The sequence below is a fragment of the Salmo salar genome, chromosome ssa14, assembly GCF_905237065.1.
Source record: "Salmo salar chromosome ssa14, Ssal_v3.1, whole genome shotgun sequence".
Lineage (NCBI taxonomy): Eukaryota > Metazoa > Chordata > Actinopteri > Salmoniformes > Salmonidae > Salmo > Salmo salar.
The window spans coordinates 49,518,998-49,543,315 of record NC_059455.1 but is presented as its reverse complement, the minus strand read 5'-3'; the positions used below and the strand labels follow the sequence as shown (position 1 = coordinate 49,543,315).

At 45.5% G+C, this 24,318-nt stretch overlaps 1 protein-coding gene across 2 annotated transcripts; it reads left to right on the top strand.

Annotated features, from left to right (window-relative positions):
• The first annotated feature begins 891 nt into the window (after positions 1 to 891).
• Positions 892 to 23,352, top strand: LOC106569738 (vesicle-associated membrane protein-associated protein A). 2 transcript variants are annotated; one of them, XM_045694510.1, is made up of 6 exons: positions 892 to 1,086; positions 15,141 to 15,293; positions 17,474 to 17,598; positions 18,360 to 18,440; positions 19,264 to 19,458; positions 21,709 to 23,352. In XM_045694510.1, exons 1-6 carry the CDS (start codon positions 1,029 to 1,031, stop codon positions 21,883 to 21,885), a joined length of 789 nt encoding a protein of 262 aa, XP_045550466.1. In that variant the 5' UTR covers positions 892 to 1,028; the 3' UTR covers positions 21,886 to 23,352. The 2 variants fall into 2 exon arrangements, with proteins under 2 accessions (XP_045550466.1, XP_045550467.1); XM_045694511.1 differs by having other exon boundaries at positions 893 to 1,086; positions 17,495 to 17,598.
• The last annotated feature ends 966 nt before the right edge of the window (positions 23,353 to 24,318 follow it).

Sequence of the window (24,318 nt, the reverse complement as noted above, 5' to 3'; positions counted from 1 at the left end):
TGGAAGGAGAGCGGAGCAGGCTCGAGTTTTCAGCCGTTTCAGACTACTCTCCCTCTCAACAGTTTACACGTGCTCCTTGACAGGGAAGTCTGCACCGCCGCTCTGTCACGAAGATGGACTTAACCCTAGACGAGGCTCTCAAAAGGTCCGAAGAGAGAAAGGTAGAATTGAGAGTGTTCTGAGTTTAAAGTTGTAAAACAAATAAGGTTAGGAGTTTATTTTGTGCTCCAGAGAAGGCGCAGCGGTCTACGGGCACTTCATCTCAGTGCTAGAGGCATCACTACAGACGCCCTGGTTCGATTCCAGGCTGTGTCACAAACCGGCTGTGTTTGGGAGTACCATAGGGCGGCACACAATTGGCCCAGTGTCGTCCGGGTTAGGGTTTGGCCATCATTGTAAATAAGAATTTGTTCTAAACTGACTTGCCTAGTTAAATAAAGGTTAAACACAGTAATACAGAGAGAGAAAGCACAGGCACGCATGCTCTCCGCTTCAACACACACACACTCCCTTCTTACACATGAACAAGTTAATTTTCAACGTCTTCATACACATATATATAGTCATTGCTCTCAACACACACATGTATCCAGAGAAGTATCACTTAAACAATATCAATACAGTAGTTGGAACCATGCCTATCAAAATACCCCATAAGTCAAGTTTGCTGAAATATCTCTATCAACAAATTTGAACCAATATGGCATTTAGGTCTATCTATAAACTACATATTTTTCCAGGAAGGATCTGTGGCCAAAAAAGAAAGAAAAGTAGCCTACATGACTATTTCGTATTTGATTAACTAACTAACTTAATCAAATCAGCTCCAAAAAAAAAAAATGAGTTTGTTATTATTAATTAGTGAAGACCCACCACGTGAACGCGCACTATCGAATCGCGCGTTGAAATATTTGCTCCCGTGTGCTCGTTCAGGTTGTCAGAGCAGAGAGCAGTCAGCGACTCTTCAGCTCCAGCTATAGCAGGACTACCTCTTCACAGTGTGTCTCTTCACAACGCTATAGATAAATATGTCAAAGTTGGAGCAGATCCTTGTTCTAGATCCCCCTTGTGACCTCAGATTTAAAGGTAAGTGTATTTTACCTTTACATTTTTTTATATATATATATATATATATATATATATATATTTTTTTTTTTTGTTGGTTGTTTGTTTTTGGTTTTAAATCTCCGAGACAATCCTATAATTGTCGGATGATTTCACACTTCCCTTTCGGTTCGTTTCGTAGTTAACGTAGCTCGGTTGGTCGCCACCACCACCGCCGCCATTTTGTTTCGTGGGGTGAACGGAGAGACCAGGCCGCTGGGTGAATCACCGCACTGGAACAGACGTGGTCAACCTGCGTGGGTCTTGGCTTCATGTCACAAACTGAAACTGTACCCCGGGGATCGTTTTGTCTCTGACTGCATTGTCATCTCGCCCGTTTCTTATGACAGACTTGTCCACACATAAGGAATGTTAACGTTAACTTTACTAGTGCAAAGGTTTATTATTTATTTTTTTACAACTTGTTAACCAATAAACTAACATACAAGGAGGACATGTAGTTAACCAATTTAGTTTTTTTTTTAAGGTGTCCTGTTTTGTGAAGTAGTCGTTGGTGGTAAAACTAGCTAACTAGGTATGTAACTAAAACGTATTTTCTCAGTCATTTGGTTGGTGAATGTTTGCAACGTTTTGAACGTACTGTTAAATTAGGTAGCAAATGTTAACGTTAGTCGTTCTAACTCGTTTGCCGTTTATTGCACTTACAAAAAAACCAAGTCGGAGTTAAACATTTTTACAAGCAACTCGAAAACATGTATTTTCAGGCCCCCAGTTGCTCAATCGGAGCTTTCTGTGGTTCAGAGGACCGGGTTCTCCACCTCACGTTACATGGTGCTGGTTCTGAGGTTTAACAGGCGCTTGGCATCCAATTTGTTGCATTACCGCCACCTACTAGTCTGAGGTACAACTCCTTTCTACTTTTGCTTGAGAAACAAGAATGTACTAAATAAATACCCTACAATCTAACACTACACTCAGTAATTTCCAAATGATATAAAATAAAAATGACCACTGCACTACTCCAGTAATTAAATGTATTTATTCCTACCTCATGGCCATTATCCTGAAAGGATGGGGCAACACTCAACACACCCTGTAACTCTTCTGATGTCATGTCTCGCACACCTAAATATCTCTGCAGCTGCCGCCGCCACCTCTCTTTTCTGCGACTTCCGTTCCATCCGTGCCGTACAGTTGATAACCATTGCTAGAAATGCTAAAAATCCAATCTTACTGAAACATATACGTTTTTGACCTATCCCTCTGTACTGGTTTTTTATTTTATCGTTATTTTACCAGGTAAGTTGACTGAGAACACATTCTCATTTACAGCAACAACCTGGTGAATAGTTACAGAGGAGAGGGATGAATGAGACAATTGTAAGCTCTATATCTCTACTACTACTCACCACTCCACCCCCTTAACCCATCTTCCTCTACTTCCTTCACTGTCTCAGCATATGACAACTTCTGCACTACTTTTAACCCTGGAAACCTCAACCTGCCTCTCTCTCACGGGACATTTCTGATCCCCAGCTCCATGGGCACCCCCTACAATTAACACATACCACTACTTTCACCAATACTACACATTCCTCTGTCTCATGCCCTTCTGCACACTTCTCACACCTTGGACCCTCCTTCCTACACACTGCTGCCACATGCCCATAAGCTTGACACCTGTAACATCGTAATGTATTCGGCACATACACTCGTACAGGATAACTTATATATCCTAACTTCACTTTGTCGGGCAAAGACTCAACTTCGAAGCTCAAAAGAGTGGACAATGACTCTTCTGTTTCCCGACTCTCGCCACCCTGTCTGCGTCACAAACGACGAGCATCACATATACCAGGAATCTTTCTCCTCAGCTGGTCGACTTTTTTATATTTACTGCTACCCCAGTTATCACTCCTTTCATTGGTGCCCTTTTCTTGAAAGCATAACAATTCACTTTTCTTGCCCCGATTTTGTTTTACTCCCGAGTGCCTTCTCCCTCTGACCAACAGAAACACAAACAATTATCACATGACCATTTCTGGTTACCCTCACCGATTCCACAGCACCCAACTCTTTTTCTCCCACCCAGCATGAATCCACAAATGGATCAGCTTAAAAGGCAAGAGTCCACTTTGTCCATAAACTTCACTCCTACTGTCAGACTCATCTTTTTCCTGACCCTCGGTGAATACCTCGGTCTCTACGATAACTTCAACACATCTACCACCTCCGATACTTCACCCTCATAAAAATTCAATTTCTCTTCCTGTCTTCAGCTAGGGACTCCCATTTCAGCTCACACAATGTCCCCCCTGCTTTTGTAGCTCAGCTCGCTCCGGTCTCCAAATGTATCCCTGAACGTGCCTTTACGTGGTTGTGTTACTCATCTCATATGTATATACTGTACTCTATGCCATCTTGATGTAATGTATCACTAGCCACCTTAAACAATGCCGCTTTGTTTTCATACCCTACAATACTCATCTCGTATGTATATACTGTACTCCATACCATCTATTACGCCTTTCGGCCATCACTCATTTATATATTTTTATGTACATATTCGTATTCGTTCCTTTAAACTTGTGTGTACAAGGTAGTTGTTGTGGAATTGTTAGATTACTTGTTAGATATTACTGCACTGTCGGAACTAGAAGCACAAGCATTTCACTACACTCACATTAACATCTGCTAACCATGTGTATGTGACCAATAAAATTTGATTTGATGTGGAAACTGGCTTAGTCAGTGACGTGTACAGATTGTCTTACGTACACACCAGTTCTAGCTAGTTTATCGTTACCTAAAACATACCTGTTTATTTATTGACCACAATTCTGGTGATGTTCAGTCTCCCTTATATCGCTTTAGGTTGACAGATTACAGAAGTCCGTCTACAGTCCCCCAAGTCAAGTACTGACATTTCTGTTTCGATGTGACTTGAACAAGTCCTAAAAATACATTAATTGGCTTGACAATTGAAATCAACCTTCAGCTGTTGAAAGACCAAAAACAAAAAACGGTTTTGTTGGTGAGCAGCTTCCATGACTGTCAGAGGTCGACCTATTTTAATTGGCATGGCCAATTTCAAGTTTTCATAACAATCGGTAATCTGCCTTTTTGGACGCCGATTACATTGCAATCCATGAGGAAACTGCGTGGCAGGCTGACCATCTCTTACACGAGTGCAGCGTCAAAAGGCTGCAAAGAGCCATGGTAAGTTGCTAGCTAGCATTAAACTTAAATTATAAAAAACAATCAATCTTCACATAATCACTAGTTAACTACACATGGTTGATGATATTACTAGTTTATCTAGCGTGTCCTGCGTTGCATATAATCAATGCGGTGCCTGTTAATGTCTCATCGAATCACAGCCTACTTCAACTTTGCCAAACGGGTGATTTAACAAGCGCATTTGTGAAAAAAACACAATCTTTGCACAAATGTACCTAACCATAAACATCAATGCCTTCCTTAAAATCAATACACAGATGTATATATTTTTAAACCTGCATATTTAGTTAAAAGAAATTCATGTTAGCAGGCAATATTAAACTAGGGAAATTGTCACTTCTCTTGCGTTCAGTGCAAGCAGAGTCAGGGTATATGCAACAGTTTGGGCCGCCTGGCTCGTTGCAAACTGTGTGAACGTAATTCATTTGCCAGAATTTTACATAAATATGACATAACATTGAAGGTTGTGCAATGTAACAGCAATATTTAGACTTATGGATGCCACCCGTTAGATAAAATACGGAACGGTTCCGTATTTCACTGAAAGAATAAATGTTTTGTTTTCGAGATGATAGTTTCCGGATTTGACCATATTAATGACCTAAGACTTGTATTTCTATGTTTATTATAATTAAGTCTATGATTTGATATTTGATAGAGCAGTCTGACTGAGCGGTGGTAGGCAGCAGCAGGCTCGTAAGCATTCATTCAAACAGGACACTACCGCGTTTGCCAGCAGCTCTTAGCAATGCTTGAAGCACAGCGCTATTTGACTTCAAGCCTATCAACTCCTGAGATTAGGCTGGCAATACTAAAGTGCCTATTAGAACATCCAATAGTCAAAGGTGTATATGAAATACAAATGGTATAGAGAGAAATAGTCGACGCGTCATAATTCCTATAATAACTACAACCTAAAACTTCTTAACTGGCAATATTGAACCACCAGCTTTCAAATGTTCTGAGCAAGGAACTTAAACGTTAGCTTTTTTACATGGCACATATTGCACTTTTACTTTCTTCTCCTACACTGTTTTTGCATTATTTAAACCAAATTGAACATGTTTCATTATTTACTTGAGACTAAATAGATGTTATTTATGTATTATATTAAGTTAAAATAGTGTTCATTCAGTATTGTTGTAATTGTCATTTTATATATATATATATATATAAATATAAATAAAATGACAATCTCAGCCGATTTATTGTATCGGCTTTTTTTGGTCCTCCAATAATTGGTATCGGCTTTGAAAAATCCTAGTTGGTCGACCTCTACTGTCAATGCTAGAGGAAGTATTAAAGTAGGCACCTCAACTCATTAATACCAACCCTCAATCTTATCTGTGGCTAGTGATGACTGATAGATGAGACAAGCCTACTTGACTGGTGTAGTTTGGGCTGGCCATGACCTTGCTCTGGTCTTGGGTGTTACTGATGACCTGGACCAGAGCTACCCATTCCCCTTATTACTCTGGTCTTGGGTGTTACTAACGACCTGGACCAGAGCTAGCCGTGCCCCCTGATAGCTCTGGGCCTGGGTGTTACTAACGACCTGGACCAGAGCTAGTCGTAGCCGTAGTAGGCCTGGGTGTTACTAATGACCTGGACCAGAGCTAGCCATGCCCCCTGATAGCTCTGGTCTTGGGTGTTACTAACGACCTGGACCAGAGCTAGCCATGCCCCCTGATAGCTCTGGTCTTGGGTGTTACTAACGACCTGGACCAGAGCTAGTCGTGCCCTCTGATACGTCTTCTGATCAGTCAGCCCAACTTCTGATCATCAGTCACAAGATTTATATTTACCCCTTTCAACAAATTAAACCCGAGGCTCACTAACTGCTTTCTGGAAGACTAAATGACAACGGTAGGAGAGCACGCAACAATTTTAGGAAAATAAATTGCATGTCACGTAATTGGCCAGCTCTCTCCCTTCCCTGGCTCAATGAGAAGGTAAATAGGCCATGTCAGGATCACCCAGTCAGAGGAGAAAACATCCATCTTCTCTTTAACCTCAACACCAAATGACAAACATAATGTAAATATATTGTGTGTAGGTAGTTAGGGCGTAAGTAGCAAGATTGCTCGCTCCAATACCATACCACTTGTGTGTTGACGCAAACTAGGATTATTATCCTTTTATATTTTTAAGCTCTCGTGACAAGTATGTGAAACTGAAAAGACTAGTAGCTCAGTATATACTCTCTAGGTGGATCTCCCTGTGCAGCTTAGATCCTGTCTAGGGGGATGGCCCTGTGCAGCTTAGATCCTGTCTAGGAGGATGGCCCTGTGCAGCTTAGATTCTGTCTATGAGGATGGCCCTGTGCAGTTTAGATCCTGTCTAGGAGGATGGCCCTGTGCAGCTTAGATCCTGTCTAGGAGGATGGCCCGGTGCAGCCTAGATCCTGTCTAGGAGGAGGGCCCGGTGCAGCCTAGATCCTGTCTAGGAGGATGGCCCTGTGCAGCCTAGATCCTGTCTAGGAGGAGGGCCCGGTGCAGCCTAGATCCTGTCACAAAATAACTATATAGGAGTTGACAACTGTCTCAGCCGTTCTTTCTGAATTGAACTTGAACACAGGCTCAAAGCTGCGCAATAACATACTGTGTTCTCTAGGAGAAAAGGATGTTAATTGGTTAGCCACCGAAATGCATTTTGACCGGTCATGCTTATCGGTTTATAGGTTAATGTGAATAATTGTGAGGAATTAAATTGCCTCGTTGTGTAATTTCGTTTAGTCCTCATGCATTTTATTTATCACCTGTGCACAGCATACAGAGCCTAGTTTGAGGAGTGGAATATCCTACCACCTGTCTACAGCATACAGACAAGCTCCTCAGTCTGTAGTCTACTGGAGTGAAGCCTGCTTTTAGAAGCCTAGTCATTGCGCAACAAATAACACTTCTAAATGCAATCGCTTGTCAACTTATGGCCACGATTGAAAAATGTTTTTTTATTTTTCATTTTCTTCTCAATCTCAACTCGTAAAGCGTGCCTCCCTTTTACATGCGTAGACAATAGTCAACGGCAGCCAGGCTTTCAGTGGTTCACCCACAACTTTGCAATGGGAGTTTGAGGCAGTATATTTGTTTGCAACATGAACGTTTTACTACGAGGCGTGTCTTACCTTGCTTTAAAGTAGCCGTGTGAAAATCCATCCGTAGAAACGAGGAGGCAGTTATTACAGACTTCCTCATGTGCCATTAACCAGCATTTCTCTCCTGTTCTATTGGTTTTCATATCAACTTTATTTCGTTGTCCAGAAGATAAAGGCACAATCCCGGTCCCGTTATCGACCCATCCCGGTCCCGTTATCGACCCGTCCCGTTATCGACCCATCCCGGTCCCCCGTTAACGACCCATCATAGTAGTTGCTACTTCATTCCTTCTCTTTCTAAATTTCTAACGGAGATTTATTTGTCAGATATGGATTAAGTTTAATTAGCTGCTTCACCGGCTCCGATGCTCGTCGGATGTGGCAAGGCTTGCAAACTACTACGGACTAAAAAGGGAAGCCCAGTCGCGAGCGGGAAGCCCAGTCGCGAGCGGGAAGCCCAGCCGCGAGCTTAATGACTTCTACGCGCACTTCTAGGCAAGCAAGCACCGGGGGCCCCTCAGGGGTACGAGCTTAGTTCTCTCCTGTACTCCCTGTTCACCCACGACTGCGTGGCCAAGCACATCTCCAACACCAAGTTTGCCGACGACACAACAGTGGTAGGCTTGATCACCGACAACGACGAGACGGCCTAAAGGGAGGAGGTCAGAGACCTGTAAGTGTGGTGCCAGGACAACAACCTCTCCCTCAATGTGATTAAGACTAAGGAGATGATTGTGGACTACAGGAAAGGAGGACCGAGCACGCAACCATTCTCATTGACGGGGCTGTAGTAGAGCAGGTTTAGAGCTTCAAGTTCCTTGGTGTCCACATCAACAACAAACTAACATGGTCCAAGCTAGAGGTCGACCGATTGATTTTTTTTTCAACACCGATGCCGATTATTGGAGGGCCAAAAAAGCCGATACCGATTATTCGGCCAATTTTTTTATTTTTTTTATTTGTAATAATGACAATTACAACAATACTGAATGAACAATTATTTTAACTTAATATAATACATCAATAAAATCCATTTAGCCTCAAATAAATAATGAAACATGTTCAATTTGGTTTAAATAATGCGAAAACAGAGTGCTGGAGAAGAAATTAAAAGTGCAATATGTGCCATGTAAAAAAGCTAACGTTTAAGTTCCTTGCTCAGAACATGAGAACATATGAAAGCTGGTGGTTCCTTTTAACATGAGTCTTCAATATTCCCAGGTAAGAAGTTTAAAGTTGTAGTTATTATAGGACTATTTCTCTCTATATGATTTGCATTTCATATACCTTTGACTATTGGATGTTCTTATAGGCACTTTAGTATTGCCAGTGTAACAGTATAGCTTCCGTCCCTCTCCTCGCTCCTACCTGGGCTCGAACCAGGAACACATCGACAACAGCCACCCTCGATGTAGCGTTACCCATGCAGAGCAAGACTTTTCCTGATTTTGATGGAATAATTTCCTCCCTAGGTATGGAACAGCAGTGACAACTGTGAGGAGCGTAGTGGCACTAGAGGGGGGAAAACGAGCGTAGAATCATAGTAGGTTATGGCAGACATTGACCCTGTCTTTCAGTATATCATCTGATCTGAAACAGTGTTATGGTCAAGCCAGGTCACAGCAAAACATGCCCTAATAAACCTATCAGTGGGGAAAATGGATACACAACAACCTCCATTCATCTCTGCAGGGCTAACTAATCACTAATTCATCTGAGTTTGGTGTAATTTGACTTGGCCTCCAGCTGTGTTGACAACATGATGGAACATCACCCCATCAAAGCTGGACTGTGTTGGCCCCATGCTGGCTGGTTAAAGCTGGACTGTGTTGGGACCATGCTGGCTGGTTAAAGCTGGACTGTGTTGGGACCGTGCTGGCTGGTTAAAGCTGGTCCGTGTTGCGACCGTGCTGGCTGGTTAAAGCTGGTCCGTGTTGGTACCATGCTGGCTGGTTAAAGCTGGACCGTGTTGGGATCATGCTGGCTGGTTAAAGCTGGACCGTGTTGGGACCATGCTGGCTGGTCAAAGCTGGTCCGTGTTGGGACCATGCTGGCTGGACCGTGTTGGGACCATGCTGGCTGGTCAAAGCTGGTCCGTGTTGGGACCATGCTGGCTGGTCCGTGTTGGGACCATGCTGGCTGGTCCGTGTTGGGACCATGCTGGCTGGTCCGTGTTGGGACCATGCTGGCTGGTTAAAGCTGGTCTGTGCTGGCTGGTAATGTCCTTATAGGAAACAGCAGACCAGCTGTCACAAGATGGACATAGAGCAGCAGCGAGCTAATGATGGTAGCTAATGTCTCCCCATGGATTTTACCGGAGTCAGTCAACCTGAGTCAACAAATCAGGTCACAAAGGCTGCATTTACACAGGCAACCCAATTATTGGCAAAAGATCTGATTGATCAAAAGACAAATTAGTGTCAAGTTCAGAATTGGGTTGACTGTGTCAACGCAGCCATAGTCCTTCCATCTCCAATATGGAGAGCATGGGATCTCTTCTCCATGTATTACCTGAGCTAAGGGAACCTTCAATTGGTTTAATCGATTAGGATTTGGCTTATAGCCTCGGAAAGCGTTATGTAATGCCTGTTTACAGTCAGCTGTTGGTGTACTGGTATCGAATGACTCTGACAAGTCTGGATCCTAGGCAATGCATCCATTTACAACCTTTTTAAAGGGGCAATCCGCAGTTGAAACAATAACAAAGCGTTATTTTCCCTCCCAACACCAACAAATGAGCTATAAATACACAACGTTACCACTTTGTTTACCTTGGCCAGAGGGACAGTGTGTAGTAGATTGTATACAACCGTTGTTACTATTTAGTGGCCTACAGTTCATCAGACTGGAAAAATCGTCTTGTTTTCATCCTGTAAAGCATGTCAAATCGCTAATGTTTTGGTGTAGGCTTCAGCAACATTTATGTAAAGACTTTTTGCTTTTCTGTCGGGAGTATTTTATCACCAGGGTTGGGTAGGTTACTTCCTAAATGTAATCCGTTACTAGATACCTGTCCAACATTGTAATCGGCAACGTAACGTTTGGATTACCCCGAAACTCGGTAACTTAATCTGATTACTTTCCCCTTAAGAGACATTGGAAGACAAAGGATCCTTCAAAACACATTTGGAGTCATAATGGTCTCTGACTGCTGGTCAGACTCGCTCAGGCGTAACAAACTTAAAATTGCGCCCTTTTTTTTCAATGCTGAATTAAATGTCATTTGAGAAAACAAAGGTGTTAATGTGAACTCAGCAAAAAAGAAATGTCCCTTTTTCAGGACCCTGTCTTTCAAAGAAAATTTGTAAAAATCCAAATAACTTCACAGATCGTAAAGGGTTTAAACACTGTTTCCCATGCTTGTTCAATGAACCGTAAACAATTAATGAACAAGCGCCTGTGAAACGGTCGTTAAGACACTAACAGCTTACAGACGGTAGGCAATTAAGGTCACAGTTATGAAAACTTAGGACACTAAAGGGGCCTTTCTGCTGACTCTGAAAAACACCAAAAGAAAGATGTCCAGGGTCCCTGCTCATCTGCGTGAACGAGCCTTAGGCATGCTGCAAGGAGGCATGAGGACTGCAGATGTAGCCAAGGCAATAAATTGCAATGTCCGTACTGTGAGACGCCTAAGACAGCCCTACAGGGAGACAGGACGGACAACTGATCGTCCTCGGCAGACCACGTGTAACAACACCTACACAGGATTGGTACATCCGAACATCACACCTGTGGGACAGGTACAGGATGGCAACAACAACTGCTCGAGTTACACCAGGAATGCACAATCCCCCTCTCCAGTGCTCAGACTGTCCACAATAGGCTGAGAGAGGCTGGACTGAGGGCTTGTAGGCCTGTTGTAAGGCAGGTCCTCACCAGACATCACTGGCAACAACGTCGCCTATGGGCACAAACCCACCGTCGCTGGACCAGACAGGACTGGCAAAGTGCTCTTCACGGACGAGTCGCGGTTTTGTCTCACCAGGGGTGATGGTCGGATTGGCGTTTATCGTCGAAGGAATGAGCGTTACACTGAGGCCTGTACTCTGGAGCGGGATCAATATGGAGGTGGAGGGTCACAACGTCATCGGACTGAGCTTGTTGTCATTGCAGGCAATCTCAATGCTTTGCGTTACAGGGAAGACATCCTTCTCCCTCATGTGGTACCCTTCCTGCAGGCTCATACTGACATGACCCTGCAGCATGACAATGCCACCAGCCATCTGCTCATTCTGTGCATGATTTCCTGCAAGACAGGAATGTCAGTGTTCTGCCATGGCCAGCGACGAGCCCGGGTCTCAATCCCATTGAGCACATCTGGGACCTGTTGGATCGGCGGGTGAGGGCTGGAGCCATTCCCCCCCCAGAGATGTCCGGAAACTTGCAGGTGCCTTGGTGGAAGAGTGGGGTAACATCTCACAGTAAGAACTGGCAAATCTGGTGCAGTCCATGAGGAGGAGATGCACTGCAGTACTTAATGCAGCTGGTGGCTACACCAGATACTGACTTACTTTTGATTGTGACCCCCCCCCCCTTTGTTCAGGGACACATTATTCCATTTCTGTTAGTCACATGTCTGTGGAACTTGTTCAGCTTATGTCTCAGTTGTTGAATCTTGTGTAAATATTTGTATGAACATAACATGTTAAAGTTTGCTGAAAATAAACGCAGTTGACAGTGAGAGGACGTTTTTTTTGCTGAGTTTATATTGTATATTTTGTGTATTTGTATATTTGATCAAACATCCTATATTCAAGTAAACCATTATAGCACAATTTGAGTTTTTCCAGATGTATCTGTAGTCTGATTGCAATATTTCTGCTGGGAACTGATAAGTTTGTTTTAAAAAAAATGACGTGTAACTGATTACATGTAGTGAGTTACTCCCCAGCAGCACTCCGATGTGAAGGACAGAGAAATTAATCGTATTTCTTATTAAACTAATTCAAAAGTGATGGGGCGCTGCCACACCTAATTGAAAGGGGGGGATACCCAATCAGTTGTACTTCAACTGAAATGCGTCTTCCACATTTAACTCAACCCCTCTGAATCAGAGAGGCGCAGGGAGCTGCCTTAGTCCACATCCATGTCTTCGGCCCAATGTTCTAACCGCTAGGCTACCTGCCGCCCCGAAAGTGCTGAGGTTAAATGCCAGCTCGCCAGATGCTTTCTGGGCGGCCGTGCTGACGATCCAGGATATCAATAGGATCATTTTAACCATGCTTTATAGTGTTTGTTTACATTTGGCTTTGTTTAGAGGTGTTGGATTAAATGGCTAATATTTGGGTTGTGATGGGGGGTACAACAGAACTAGGCTCGTGAGGCATTAAAGGGGACGTGTACTTATTAAGCTCACCAAAATCTAAGTTTTAAATGTTTTACGTATACAGTCCTGTTAGGAACTTACACAACTGTCCATAACTTAAATCTGCAATATGTAACTTTTTTTGGAGCGACCTGGCAAAATTCACATAAATGTAAGTAAGTTATAGATCTGTCATTCTTAATGAAAACTAGTCTAAGAAGCGGTAGATCTATTCTATGTGCACTATTTCTTTTTTTTTTTTTGCCCTAGCATTACACAGCTGATTTCAAATAACTAACTCGTCATCAAGCTTTTTGATTAGTTGAATCAGTTAGGGCAAAAACCAAAACGTGCACCCGGGACTGAGTTTGTGAAACACTGCTTTACGCTATAGTTGCTTTGTTTTGTCACATGAACTGAAATTAGGCCAACTATTTGGATTTTAGGAACCAGGAAAATGGCGGTGTGATTTCAGCATAGTGCGTGTTAAATAATAAAACATCTGATTTTGGTTTAGAATTAAAGCTGGTATGAATACAACCACATGAACCGATTCTTGAAACGATGACAACAACAAAAAATTGCAGAAATGTTTTGTTTATTTGAATCCAAAGTTGCATTAACAGATACACTTACCCTTTTCTTCAAGAATCAATAGGTGTATATCTGATTAATTTAAGCCCAAAAAATGGATGTAACAAATCCAGAAAAATAGTGATGTATTATACAGTATGAAGGAGCTGTCTTGTTTAACCCAGAGTAATTGTAGCAGAAGCACAGGTAGTGTGACCCCTATTCCCTTCAAAAATCCTAAGCAATATGAATGGCCCTGTTAACAAACCATTAGCCTTTTGAACTGTCCTTTTCAGAGTTCTATCGTTACTCGTTGAGGCTATTAATAGCTGCTTGAGTTGGGTGACAGCGTTTAACCTTTTGTTACGTTGCTTCTGATGGCTTCAAAGTTGTTTACCTCTTTCCTGATGATATACACTGAACAAAAATATAAGGTGTTGGTCCCATGTTTCATGAGCTGAAATAAAATATCCCAGAAATGTTCCATACGCACAAAAAGCTTATTCCTCTCAAATGTTGTGCACAAATTTGTTTACATCCTCTGTTAGTGAGCATTTCTCCCTTTGCCAAGATAATCCATCCACCTGACAGGCGTTTCATATCAAGAAGCTGATTTAAACAGCATGATCATTACACAGGTGCACCTTGTGCTGTTGACAATAAAAGGCCATTCTAAAATCTGCAGTTTTGTCACACAACACAATGCCACATGTCAATTGCACGCTCCCTCAAAACTTGAGACATTGGCATGCTGAACTGTTGCCAGAGAATTTAGTGCTAATTTCTCTGCCTAAGCAGCTTCCAATGTCGTTTTACAGAATTTGGCATTAAGTCCAACTGGCCGTTCAATCACAGACCACCTCTATGGCGTCGTGTGGGTGAGCGGTTTACTGATGTCAACATTGGGAACAGAGTGCCCCATTGTGGGGTTATGCGATGGTCAGGCATAAACTACGAACAACAAACACAAATGCAATTTTATCGATGGCAAATTGAATGCACAGAGATACAGTGACGAGATCCTGAGGTCCATTGTTGTGCCATTCATCCACCGACGTGACCAAGTTTCAGCATGATAATCCACAGCCCCACGTAGCAAGGATCTGTACACAAATCCTGGAAGCTGGAAATGTCCCAGTTCTTCCATGGCCTGCTTACTCACCAGACATGTCATTGTATGACATCATGTTCCAGCTCCCACCAATATCCAGCAACTTCACACAGCCATTGAAGAGGAGTGGGACAACATTCCACAGGCCACAATCAACAGCCTGATAAACTCTATGCGACAGGAGATGTGTTGCGCTGCATGAGGCAAATGGTGGTCAGATACTGACTGGTTTTCTGATCCACACCCCTACCTTTCTCTTGGTATCTGTGACCAACAGCGTATCTGTATTCCCAGTCATGTGAAATCTATAGATTAGGGCCTAATGAATTTATTTCAATTGACTGATTTCCTTATATGAACTGTAACTGAGTAACAACCATTTAAACGATTTATGTGTTATCTAGATGTGTTCAGCTCCCCTCAGTGCTGCACTGTAGAAGCACATGTTCACCCTCTCTCTCCCCTCTCTCTCCCCTCTCTCTCTCTCCCCTCTCTCTCTCTCCCCTCTCTCTCTCTCTCCCCTCTCTCTCTCTCTCCCCTCTCTCTCTCTCTCCCCTCTCTCTCTCTCTCCCTCTCTCTCTCTCTCCCCTCTCTCTCTCTCTCCCTCTCTCTCTCTCTCCCCTCTCTCTCTCTCTCCCTCTCTCTCTCTCTCTCCCTCTCTCTCTCTCCCCTCTCTCTCTCCCCTCTCTCTCTCCCCTCTCTCTCTCCCCTCTCTCTCTCCCTCTCTCTCTCCCTCTCTCTCTCTCCAGGTCCCTTCACTGATGTTGTCACCATCAACCTGAAGCTGAAGAACCCGTCTGATAGAAGAGTATGTTTCAAAGTGAAGACCACAGCTCCCAAGAGATACTGCGTACGGCCCAACAGCGGCATCATCGATGTAGCTGCTACCGTCACCATCTCTGGTAAGTCCAGTAACTAGGGGTGGGAACGTTTTTTAAAATTGGTATCCTTAATGTTTACAAAAATCCCTGACGGATAATAATAATAATAATAATATTTTTCCTCCACAAAATGTACATTTAAAATCCTAGTGCTCGCCTGCCCTTTTTCTTTGCTAATGATGTTTGTGTTCAGTCTTCGGTCTGTTGCGTGTAGAATGTTAAAGCTTATTCATTGCTGATTGGCCCTACTTTACTGAAATAATAGGTTATAACCATAGATTTATTCCACTAGGACTTTATAGAATTACATAACTTATGATTCACTGATATATGTTTTATTTGTTTAATGTTTACATGGAAATATTTCGTCAGCGGAGATCTTGACTGCATAGGAGTCACTTGTCAGTTAAGATAATTACCAAAATATATTTATTAAAATTTGTCGGAATTACATGGCCCAGTATTGAATAGAGGAGAATCCTAGCCAATGTTGAGTCTGTTTTAATAACCAGAATATGAAGCATTGGGTTCATCAGTTGAACAAACCAGTATCCAACTGCTTGTTGGCCGTTTGCGGTTATTCTCCAGTCCTGTGGAAAGTTATTTTAAAACATCGGACGTGACTGTGACATTAATACAGGCTAATAGTTAACTAGAGAGAAGCAACCAAACTACACAATGTTTTTGAATTGGTCATATAGTTGGTCTGTAGATCATTGGATCGGCAGGTAGCCTAGTGGTTAGAGTGTAGGGGCGGCAGGTAGCCTAGTGGCGAGGAGTGTAGGGGCGGCAGGTAGCCTAGTGGCGAGGAGTGTAGGGGCGGCAGGTAGCCTAGTGGCGAGGAGTGTAGGGGCGGCAGGTAGCCTAGTGGCGAGGAGTGTAGGGGCGGCAGGTAGCCTAGTGGCGAGGAGTGTAGGGGCGGCAGGTAGCCTAGTGGCGAGGAGTGTAGGGGCGGCAGGTAGCCTAGTGGCGAGGAGTGTAGGGGCGGCAGGTAGCCTAGTGGCGAGGAGTGTAGGGGCGGTTAGGGGGGCGGCTGACAAGGTAACAATCTGTCGTTCTGCCCCTGAACAAGGCAGTTAACCCACCGTTCCTAGGCCGTCATTGAAAATAAGAATTTGTTCTAAACTGACTTCGCCTAGTTAAATAAATTGTTTTACCTGCTGCGCAAATGTCTCTTCTCACACACACACAACGGGCTGCTGGCACACACCATGACTTTCCAGGATTTTAATTTCTCACCAAAAAAAATTGCTATAACTGGACAAATACTGTAACTAATAATGATTATCCACAACGGGTCTCGCTCGTGCTTGTCAATGCAGGCGTACAATAATTATACTGCGATGTGCTCTGGCGACATTGGGAGGACCAGTGTGTACTACACATCGCATCCTGAGGATTCAATGCTGAAAATAAATCATATACACTTTACGGAACAGCGGGGACTTTGAAGAGACGCGCACAGACACATACTGAGACACACACTCTACACACACGTTCATGGGGATCCATAATAAACCCCAGGAAGAGTAGCTGCTGCCTTGGCAGGAACTAATGGGGATCCATAATAAACCCCAGGAAGAGTAGCCGCTGCCTTGGCAGGAACTAATGGGGATCCATAATAAACCCCAGGAAGAGTAGCCGCTGCCTTGACAGGAACTAATGGGGATCCATAATAAACCCCAGGAAGAGTAGCTGCTGCCTTGACAGGAACTAATGGGGATCCATAATAAACCCCAGGAAGAGTAGCTGCTGCCTTGGAAGGAACTAATGGGGATCCATGATAAACCCCAGGAAGAGTAGCTGCTGCCTTGGAAGGAACTAATGGGGATCCATGATAAACCCCAGGAAGAGTAGCTGCTGCCTTGGCAGGAACTAATGGGGATCCATAATAAACCCCAGGAAGAGTAGCTGCTGCCTTGGCAGGAACTAATGGGGATCCTTAATAAACCCCAGGAAGAGTAGCTGCTGCCTTGGCAGGAACTAATGGGGATCCTTAATGAAGACAAATACAATTATCGTAGTAGCCTTTTGTTTAATTTTTTTACTTGTCCATTCGGACAATTTCTGTCTCTAGCTTTTATGTTGATCCCTGTTACGGTAGTTGAAATGAAAAACTACATTTAACACTTATAGCGTAAATCAAGAACTCTTTTTGATTTGTTTTTTTGCTGACACGTGTGTGTGTGTGTGTGTGATAGTTTGTTTTGAATCTATTCCAGTAATGCTCCAGCCCTTTGACTACGACCCCAATGAGAAAAGTAAACACAAATTCATGGTCCAGAGTATCTTTGCTCCTCCTAATGTGGCTGAGATGGATGCAATGGTGAGTAGTTGTACCTTACTGTCATGATCTGTTACATCTGACCCTACGAGGTCTGGACTACTGCTGCTTTTCTGAATCCACCTTGTGTCCCAGGTCTTAATCTGTCCCTGATTACAAGGGAAGAAAGAAAAATAAAAAGGTATTGGAACTGGCTTTGATGTCGCACCCCATTTTGTATTATCTGTGACTTAACCCAGTCATGGTAGTTTTCTCCTCTACTCCAGTAGAGGGCAGCAACAGAGTCATGGGAGTTTTCCCCTCTAGTCCAGTAGAGGGCAGCAACAGAGTCATGGGAGTTTTCCCCTCTAGTCCAGTAGAGGGCAGCAACAGAGTCATGGGAGTTTTCCCCTCTAGTCCAGTAGAGGGCAGCAACAGAGTCATGGGAGTTTTCCCCTCTAGTCCAGTAGAGGGCAGCAACAGAGTCATGGGAGTTTTCCCCTCTAGTCCAGTAGAGGGCAGCAACAGAGTCATGGGAGTTTTCCCCCTGTCAAAACCAAACCCATTCTCTGAATCTCTCTACTACTACTACAGTTAGAGCTGCAGTTGATCTCCTCACAGAACATCACAGTGACAACAAGTAAAGGGAAGATATCTACAGAGCTTTAGTGTTTGGCTGAATAGTTGAAGGATTATGTGATAGTTTGTTGCCAGATTTCTCCTCCACCCACCATGGTATGTGTCTGTGTGTCTGAGTGTATACGGAGTCCAGCTGCTAGTAGTTTAGTCTGATGAATAACATGTATTCCTCTCTTCTCCTCCAGTGGAAAGATGTCAAACCTCATGATCTCATGGATTCCAAGCTGAGATGTGTATTCGACCTGCCTTCTGAAAACGATGAAGTGGTAAGTCCTGCTGATGCTGCTCCTCCCAACTTATGCGGGGAGGGGGAGCGCCTCTCGGGGAGGGGGGAGCGCCTCTCGGGAGGGAGGGGGAGCGCCTCTCGGGGGGGGAGCCCTCGGGGAGGGAGGGGAGCGCCTCTCGGGAGGAGGGGAGCGCCTCTCGGGGGAGCGCCTCTCGGGAGGGGGGGAGCGCCTCTCGGGAGGGGGGGCGCCTCTCGGGAGGGGGGCGCCTCGGGGGAGCGCCTCGGGAGGGGGAGCAGCGCCTCTCGGGAGGGGGGAGCAGCGCCTCTCGGGAGGGGGGGGGCAGCGCCTCTCGGGGGGGAGCAGCGCCTCTCGGGGGGGGGGCGGGGGAGCGCGCCTCTCGGGGAGGGGGGGAGCGCTGGTACGGCCTCCTCACCAAACATCAAACAGTACTTGTTTTCTTTCATAAAACAATTATTTGATTTGAGCCTAGATGTTTGTGGTACGCACTTTTGAGATTGTTTCATTGCAGGCGAATTCAAGTAAGCATCAGAACGGGTACTGTTTGAACCCTACTCGCTCTCTAAGCATCAGATTGTCCAGGGTTCAAACTGTACCTGTTCTGTCTCCTAACCTCCAGCCCCAAACTGATCTGGGACCAGGCTACGGACGCACTCCTGCTGTGTTTCTGTTTAGTGGTTTTTATTAAACGTCTGCGAATAACACCCTATTCCCTATAATAGTGCACTACTTGTGACTAGAGCCCTTTTTGAAGTCCTGGTCAGTAGTGCACTTAATATCTAAGGGTGCCATTTGGGATTCAGACTTAACGATTTCTCTCTCTCTCCGTTGTCCTTTCCTCCAGAATGAAGTGGATTTGAGCAGCAAAACAACGGCTCCCGTGCAGAACTCGTCCAAGGCGGCGGACGGTCCCGTGCTAACAGCGGCGAAGACCGCCAGCGTCTCGATGAACGACTCTGAGATGAAGAAACTAACGGAGGCGTGTAAGAGACTGCAGGCTGAGATGGACAAGCTGGCCGGCGAAAACCGACAACTCAAGGTTAGGCCTTTGAGGGTTCTCTCTGCTGTAGAGACGGCTGGAGGTAGACGGTGTGCGGTTTCATGCACACAATAATATACGATTTATTAGTCAGATTGGTGTATAAGTAGTTCAATTAAAATCATGAAGAATCATTTCCCCAGTAATCCAGTTTACATGGACACACCCTGATGGGACTTGAATAAATGCAGAAAGTCAACGTTCTCCCACAGCGACCATGTTCATTTTTGCGTAGCCTATTTGATTTGGAATTCGGACATACCTTTTCACGTGTGTGTGTGTGTTTATATACATACACATATATGTATGTGTGGGTATTTGCCCGCGTTTCTACTTTTCTATACTTTTGCATCTTTTTGATCCTGAATGTTACCAACTCTCCAACCAAAATCTAATATTAGATAAAGAGGAACCTGAGTTTACAAATAACACAAAAATGTAAAATTATTTGATTGAACTAAGTTATGCAATACACAATTCCCCTGTGTGGAAAAAGTAATTGCCCCCTTTACACTCAATAACTGGTTGTTCCACCTTTAGCTGCAACGACTCCAACCAAACACTTCCTGTAGTTGTTGATCAGTCTCTCACATCGCTGTGGAGGAATTTTGACCCGCTCTGCCATGCAGAACTGTTTTAACTGAACAACATTTATGGGTTTTCAAGCATGACCTACTCGTTTCAAGTCCTGCCACATCTCAATTGGGATTAGATCTGGACTTTGACTAGAACATTCCAACACTTCAAATGTGTTGCTTTTTAGCAGTTTTCATGTAGACTTGATTGTGTGTTTTGGATCATTGTCTTGCTACATGACCCAGCTGCACTTCAGCTTCAGTTCAGACGGATGGCCTGATAATTCTCCTGTAGAAATCTCTGATACAGAGCCTCCCGAGTGGCACTGCGGTCTAAGGAAACTGCATTACAGTGCTTGAGGCGTCACTACAGATCCGGGTTCGATCCCAGACTGTATCACAACCGACCGTGACCGGTAGTCCCATAGGGCGGCGCACAATTGGCCCAGCGTCGTCCCGGGTTAGGGGAGGGTTTGGCCCAGCGTCGTCCCGGGTTAGGGGAGGGTTTGGCCCAGCGTCGTCCCGGGTTAGGGGAGGGTTTGGCCCAGCGTCGTCCCGGGTTAGGGGAGGGTTTGGCCCAGCGTCGTCCCGGGTTAGGGGAGGGTTTGGCCCAGCGTCGTCCCGGGTTAGGGGAGGGTTTGGCCCAGCGTCGTCCCGGGTTAGGGGAGGGTTTGGCCCAGCGTCGTCCCGGGTTAGGGGAGGGTTTGGCCCAGCGTCGTCCCCGGGTTAGGGGAGGGTTTGGCCCAGCGTCGTCCCGGGTTAGGGGAGGGTTTGGCCCAGCGTCGTCCCGGGTTAGGGGAGGGTTTGGCCCAGCGTCGTCCCGGGTTAGGGGAGGGTTTGGCCCAGCGTCGTCCCGGGTTAGGGGAGGGTTTGGCCCAGCGTCGTCCCGGGTTAGGGGAGGCTCATCTCGCTCTAGCGACTCTTTGTGGTGTGCCTGGCGCCTGCAGGCTGACTCCGGTAGTCAGTTGAATGCGTGCGGCTGGTTTCCAGGTTAAGTGAGCGGGTGTTAAGGAGAGTGGGTATGTTGGGTCATGTTTCAGGAGGACACTTGACTTGAACTTTTCTGTAGAGAACTATATTCTTGTTCAGTTAGTTTTTTTCTTGTTTTGTGCAGTTTGATATGTGTACCCCTCTTTCCCCCCTTTCTCCTTCTCCCCCCTTCCCCCTTTCTCCTTCTCTCCCCCCTTTCCTCCCTCCTTCTCTCCCCTCCTTCTCTCCCCCCTTTCCTCCCTCCTTCTCTCCCCCTTTCCTCCCTCCTTCTCTCCCCCCTTTCCTCCCTCCTTCTTTCCCCCCTTTCCTCCCTCCTTCTCTCCCCCCCTTTCCTCCCTCCTTCTCTCCCCCCTTTCCTCCCTCCTTCTCTCCCCCCTTTCCTCCCTCCTTCTCTCCCCCCTTTCCTCCCTCCTTCTCTCCCCCCTTCTCTCCCCCCTTCTCTCCCCCCTTTCCTCCCTCCTTCTCTCCCCCCTTCTCTCCCTCCTTTCCTCCCCCCTTCTCTCCCCCCCTTCTCTCCCCCTTCTCTCTCCCTTCTCTCTCCCTTCTCTCTCCCTTCTCTCTCCCGCTCTCTCTCTCTCTCTCGCCCCCCGCTCTCCCCGCTCGCGCCCCTCTCTCCCCCCTCTCTCCCCGCTCGCGCGCCTCTCTCTCTCTCTCTCTCGCCCCTCTCTCTCTCTCTCCATCCAAGGACGACGGTGTTAGAATGAGAAGGGCTGCCCAGCGTTCTGACCACGTGACATCAAACCAGACAGGCTCCTCCTCCTCCTCCATGATGCAACAGACGACCGCCACCTCCCTCCCATCTCTCCTCGTTGTCATAGCAGCCGTCTTCATCGGATTCTTCATCGGGAAGTTCATCTTGTAAACCGGAACTGGCTCTGAAATGGCACCCTATTCCCTATTTCGCGCACTACTTTTGAGCAGAAACCGATAGGGGAGTCCCATAGGGCTTTGGTTCAAAGTAGGGCACTACATAGGGAATAGGGTGCCATTTCGGACAGCGCGCCCTGGGAGACGCAAAGACGCCTGCCGTATCCCACGACAACCCCCTCGGCTCCGGAATGAAAAGGCCTGGATGGAACTGACTAACCAAGAAGAAAAGTCTTTCTGTTGACTTTGCCATATCAGAAGTAGTGCTCTGTCTGCAGTGGTCATGTTGTCTATCTGTACAGTACGAGGGCCCCACTGCCTTTTTACAAGCGTTTACACATGGTTAGTGTACACACAGAGGAGAAAGGAAAGGAAGGATGAGAGCTAAAAAGATGTCTCCATTTTTTTTTTCAGAATTTTTTTTTTTTATTTTTTATTTTTTATTTTTTTTATGGATGGACAGACAGCCTAAGTGCAGGTATGAGATGTACGTACAAAATTTCACCTTATTCCCTGTATAGTACACTACTTCTAATAGTCCTGGTCAACAGTAGTGCACTATACAAGGAATAGGATGCCTTTTGGGATGCACAGGAAGTGGTACACTATCAATCAACATGGAGGACAGTTGTTAGAATTCTTTAACGCACCGTTCCTACCTTTATTTGAGGTAAGCATAGCTCTACAAGTGGTTAGATCAGTGAAAAGCAAGCTTACCCCCCCCCCATTACTTTACCCAATTCAGATCTGTGATTGCTTCAAGGAAGATGGGTAGGAAGGAACTATGAATGATGGGTAGGAAGGAACTATGCATTTCTTAAGTATTGGAACACAGTCCTAGTCACCATGGGGCATGAAGCAGTTGAATAAACCAATCGTCTTCTCTCGTTCTCTCACTCTGTTTTTTTTTTATTTTTAATAGGAGTTGAATACAATGTTAAGTGTAAATGTTATTTTAATCCTTTTTTTTAAGCTAAAAAAGGAGAGAACTACTTCTTCTGTTGTCCAACACCGACCACCTCGCTACTTAATGCAGGATCGCCTCTGATTTAGTCTGTACAAAATGGTGCTCCTATTCCCTGTATAATGTCCTACTGTTGACCAGGGCCCGTAGGGTGATCTGTTGTAAAGTAGTACACTATATGGCTGGATGGATATATGGACGGACGGACGGATAGATGGGGTGCCATTTGGGACGGAGACATCGACTACTTGATTTGTTCAGTTTTTAGTAATTTCTCTACTTTTTCTCTGGGAAATGTTTCTAGTCCATCTGGGACATAGGTCCTTCCCTACTTCCTGTCCGATGCTACTTCCTGTCCAATCCTATCCCTGAAGATACGAATGCAGACATTGTTTTTCTCTCAAATCATATTATACCCCTCCTTACCTTCTGAGGCAAATGTTCTTAACCCCGTCCCTCCCATGGTATTAAACATTGAAGAAATAAAACTGAAAACAATGTTGGTTTTGATGGCCATCTTCTTGCGGAGTCTCTTCAAATGTACAAATCATACATCACAATGTAGCAGACATCTTAGTTTGCTGACATATCTAGATAACAATATTTAATTTTTTGCGAATACAAAACATCTATTCACCAGACCTAGCTCAGCCTTGTCCCCCAGGCTAATTCACTGGACCTAGCTCAGCCTTTTCCCCAGGCTAATTCACCCGACCTAGCTCAGCCTTGTCCCCCAGGCTAATTCACCCGACCTAGCTCAGCCTTGTCCCCCAGGCTAATTCACCGGGCCTAGCGCAGCCTTATCCCCCGGGCCTAGCGCAGCCTTATCCCCCGGGCCTAGCGCAGCCTTATCCCCCGGGCCTAGCGCAGCCTTATCCCCCGGGCCTAGCGCAGCCTTATCCCCCGGGCCTAGCGCAGCCTTATCCCCCGGGCCTAGCGCAGCCTTATCCCCCCGGGCCTAGCGCAGCCTTATCCCCCGGGCCTAGCGCAGCCTTATCCCCCCGGGCCTAGCGCAGCCTTATCCCCCCGGGCCTAGCGCAGCCTTATCCCCCCGGGCCTAGCGCAGCCTTTATCCCCCCGGGCCTAGCGCAGCCTTTATCCCCCGGGCCTAGCGCAGCCTTTATCCCCCCGGGCCTAGCGCAGCCTTTATCCCCCGGGCCTAGCGCAGCCTTTATCCCCCCGGGCCTAGCGCAGCCTTTATCCCCCCGGGCCTAGCGCAGCCTTTATCCCCCCGGGCCTAGCGCAGCCTTTTTCCCCCGGGCTAATTGCTACATACAGTGCATTCGGACCCCTTTTTCCACATTTTCTTACGTTAAAAGCCATATTCTAAAACTGATATTTTCCTCATCAATCTACACACAATACCCCCATCGTGATGTTTGGCTGGGGTAGGCTGTCATTGTAAATAAGAATTTGTTCTTAATGGACTTGCCTAGTTAAATAAAATTAAAAGTCCAAATCCCA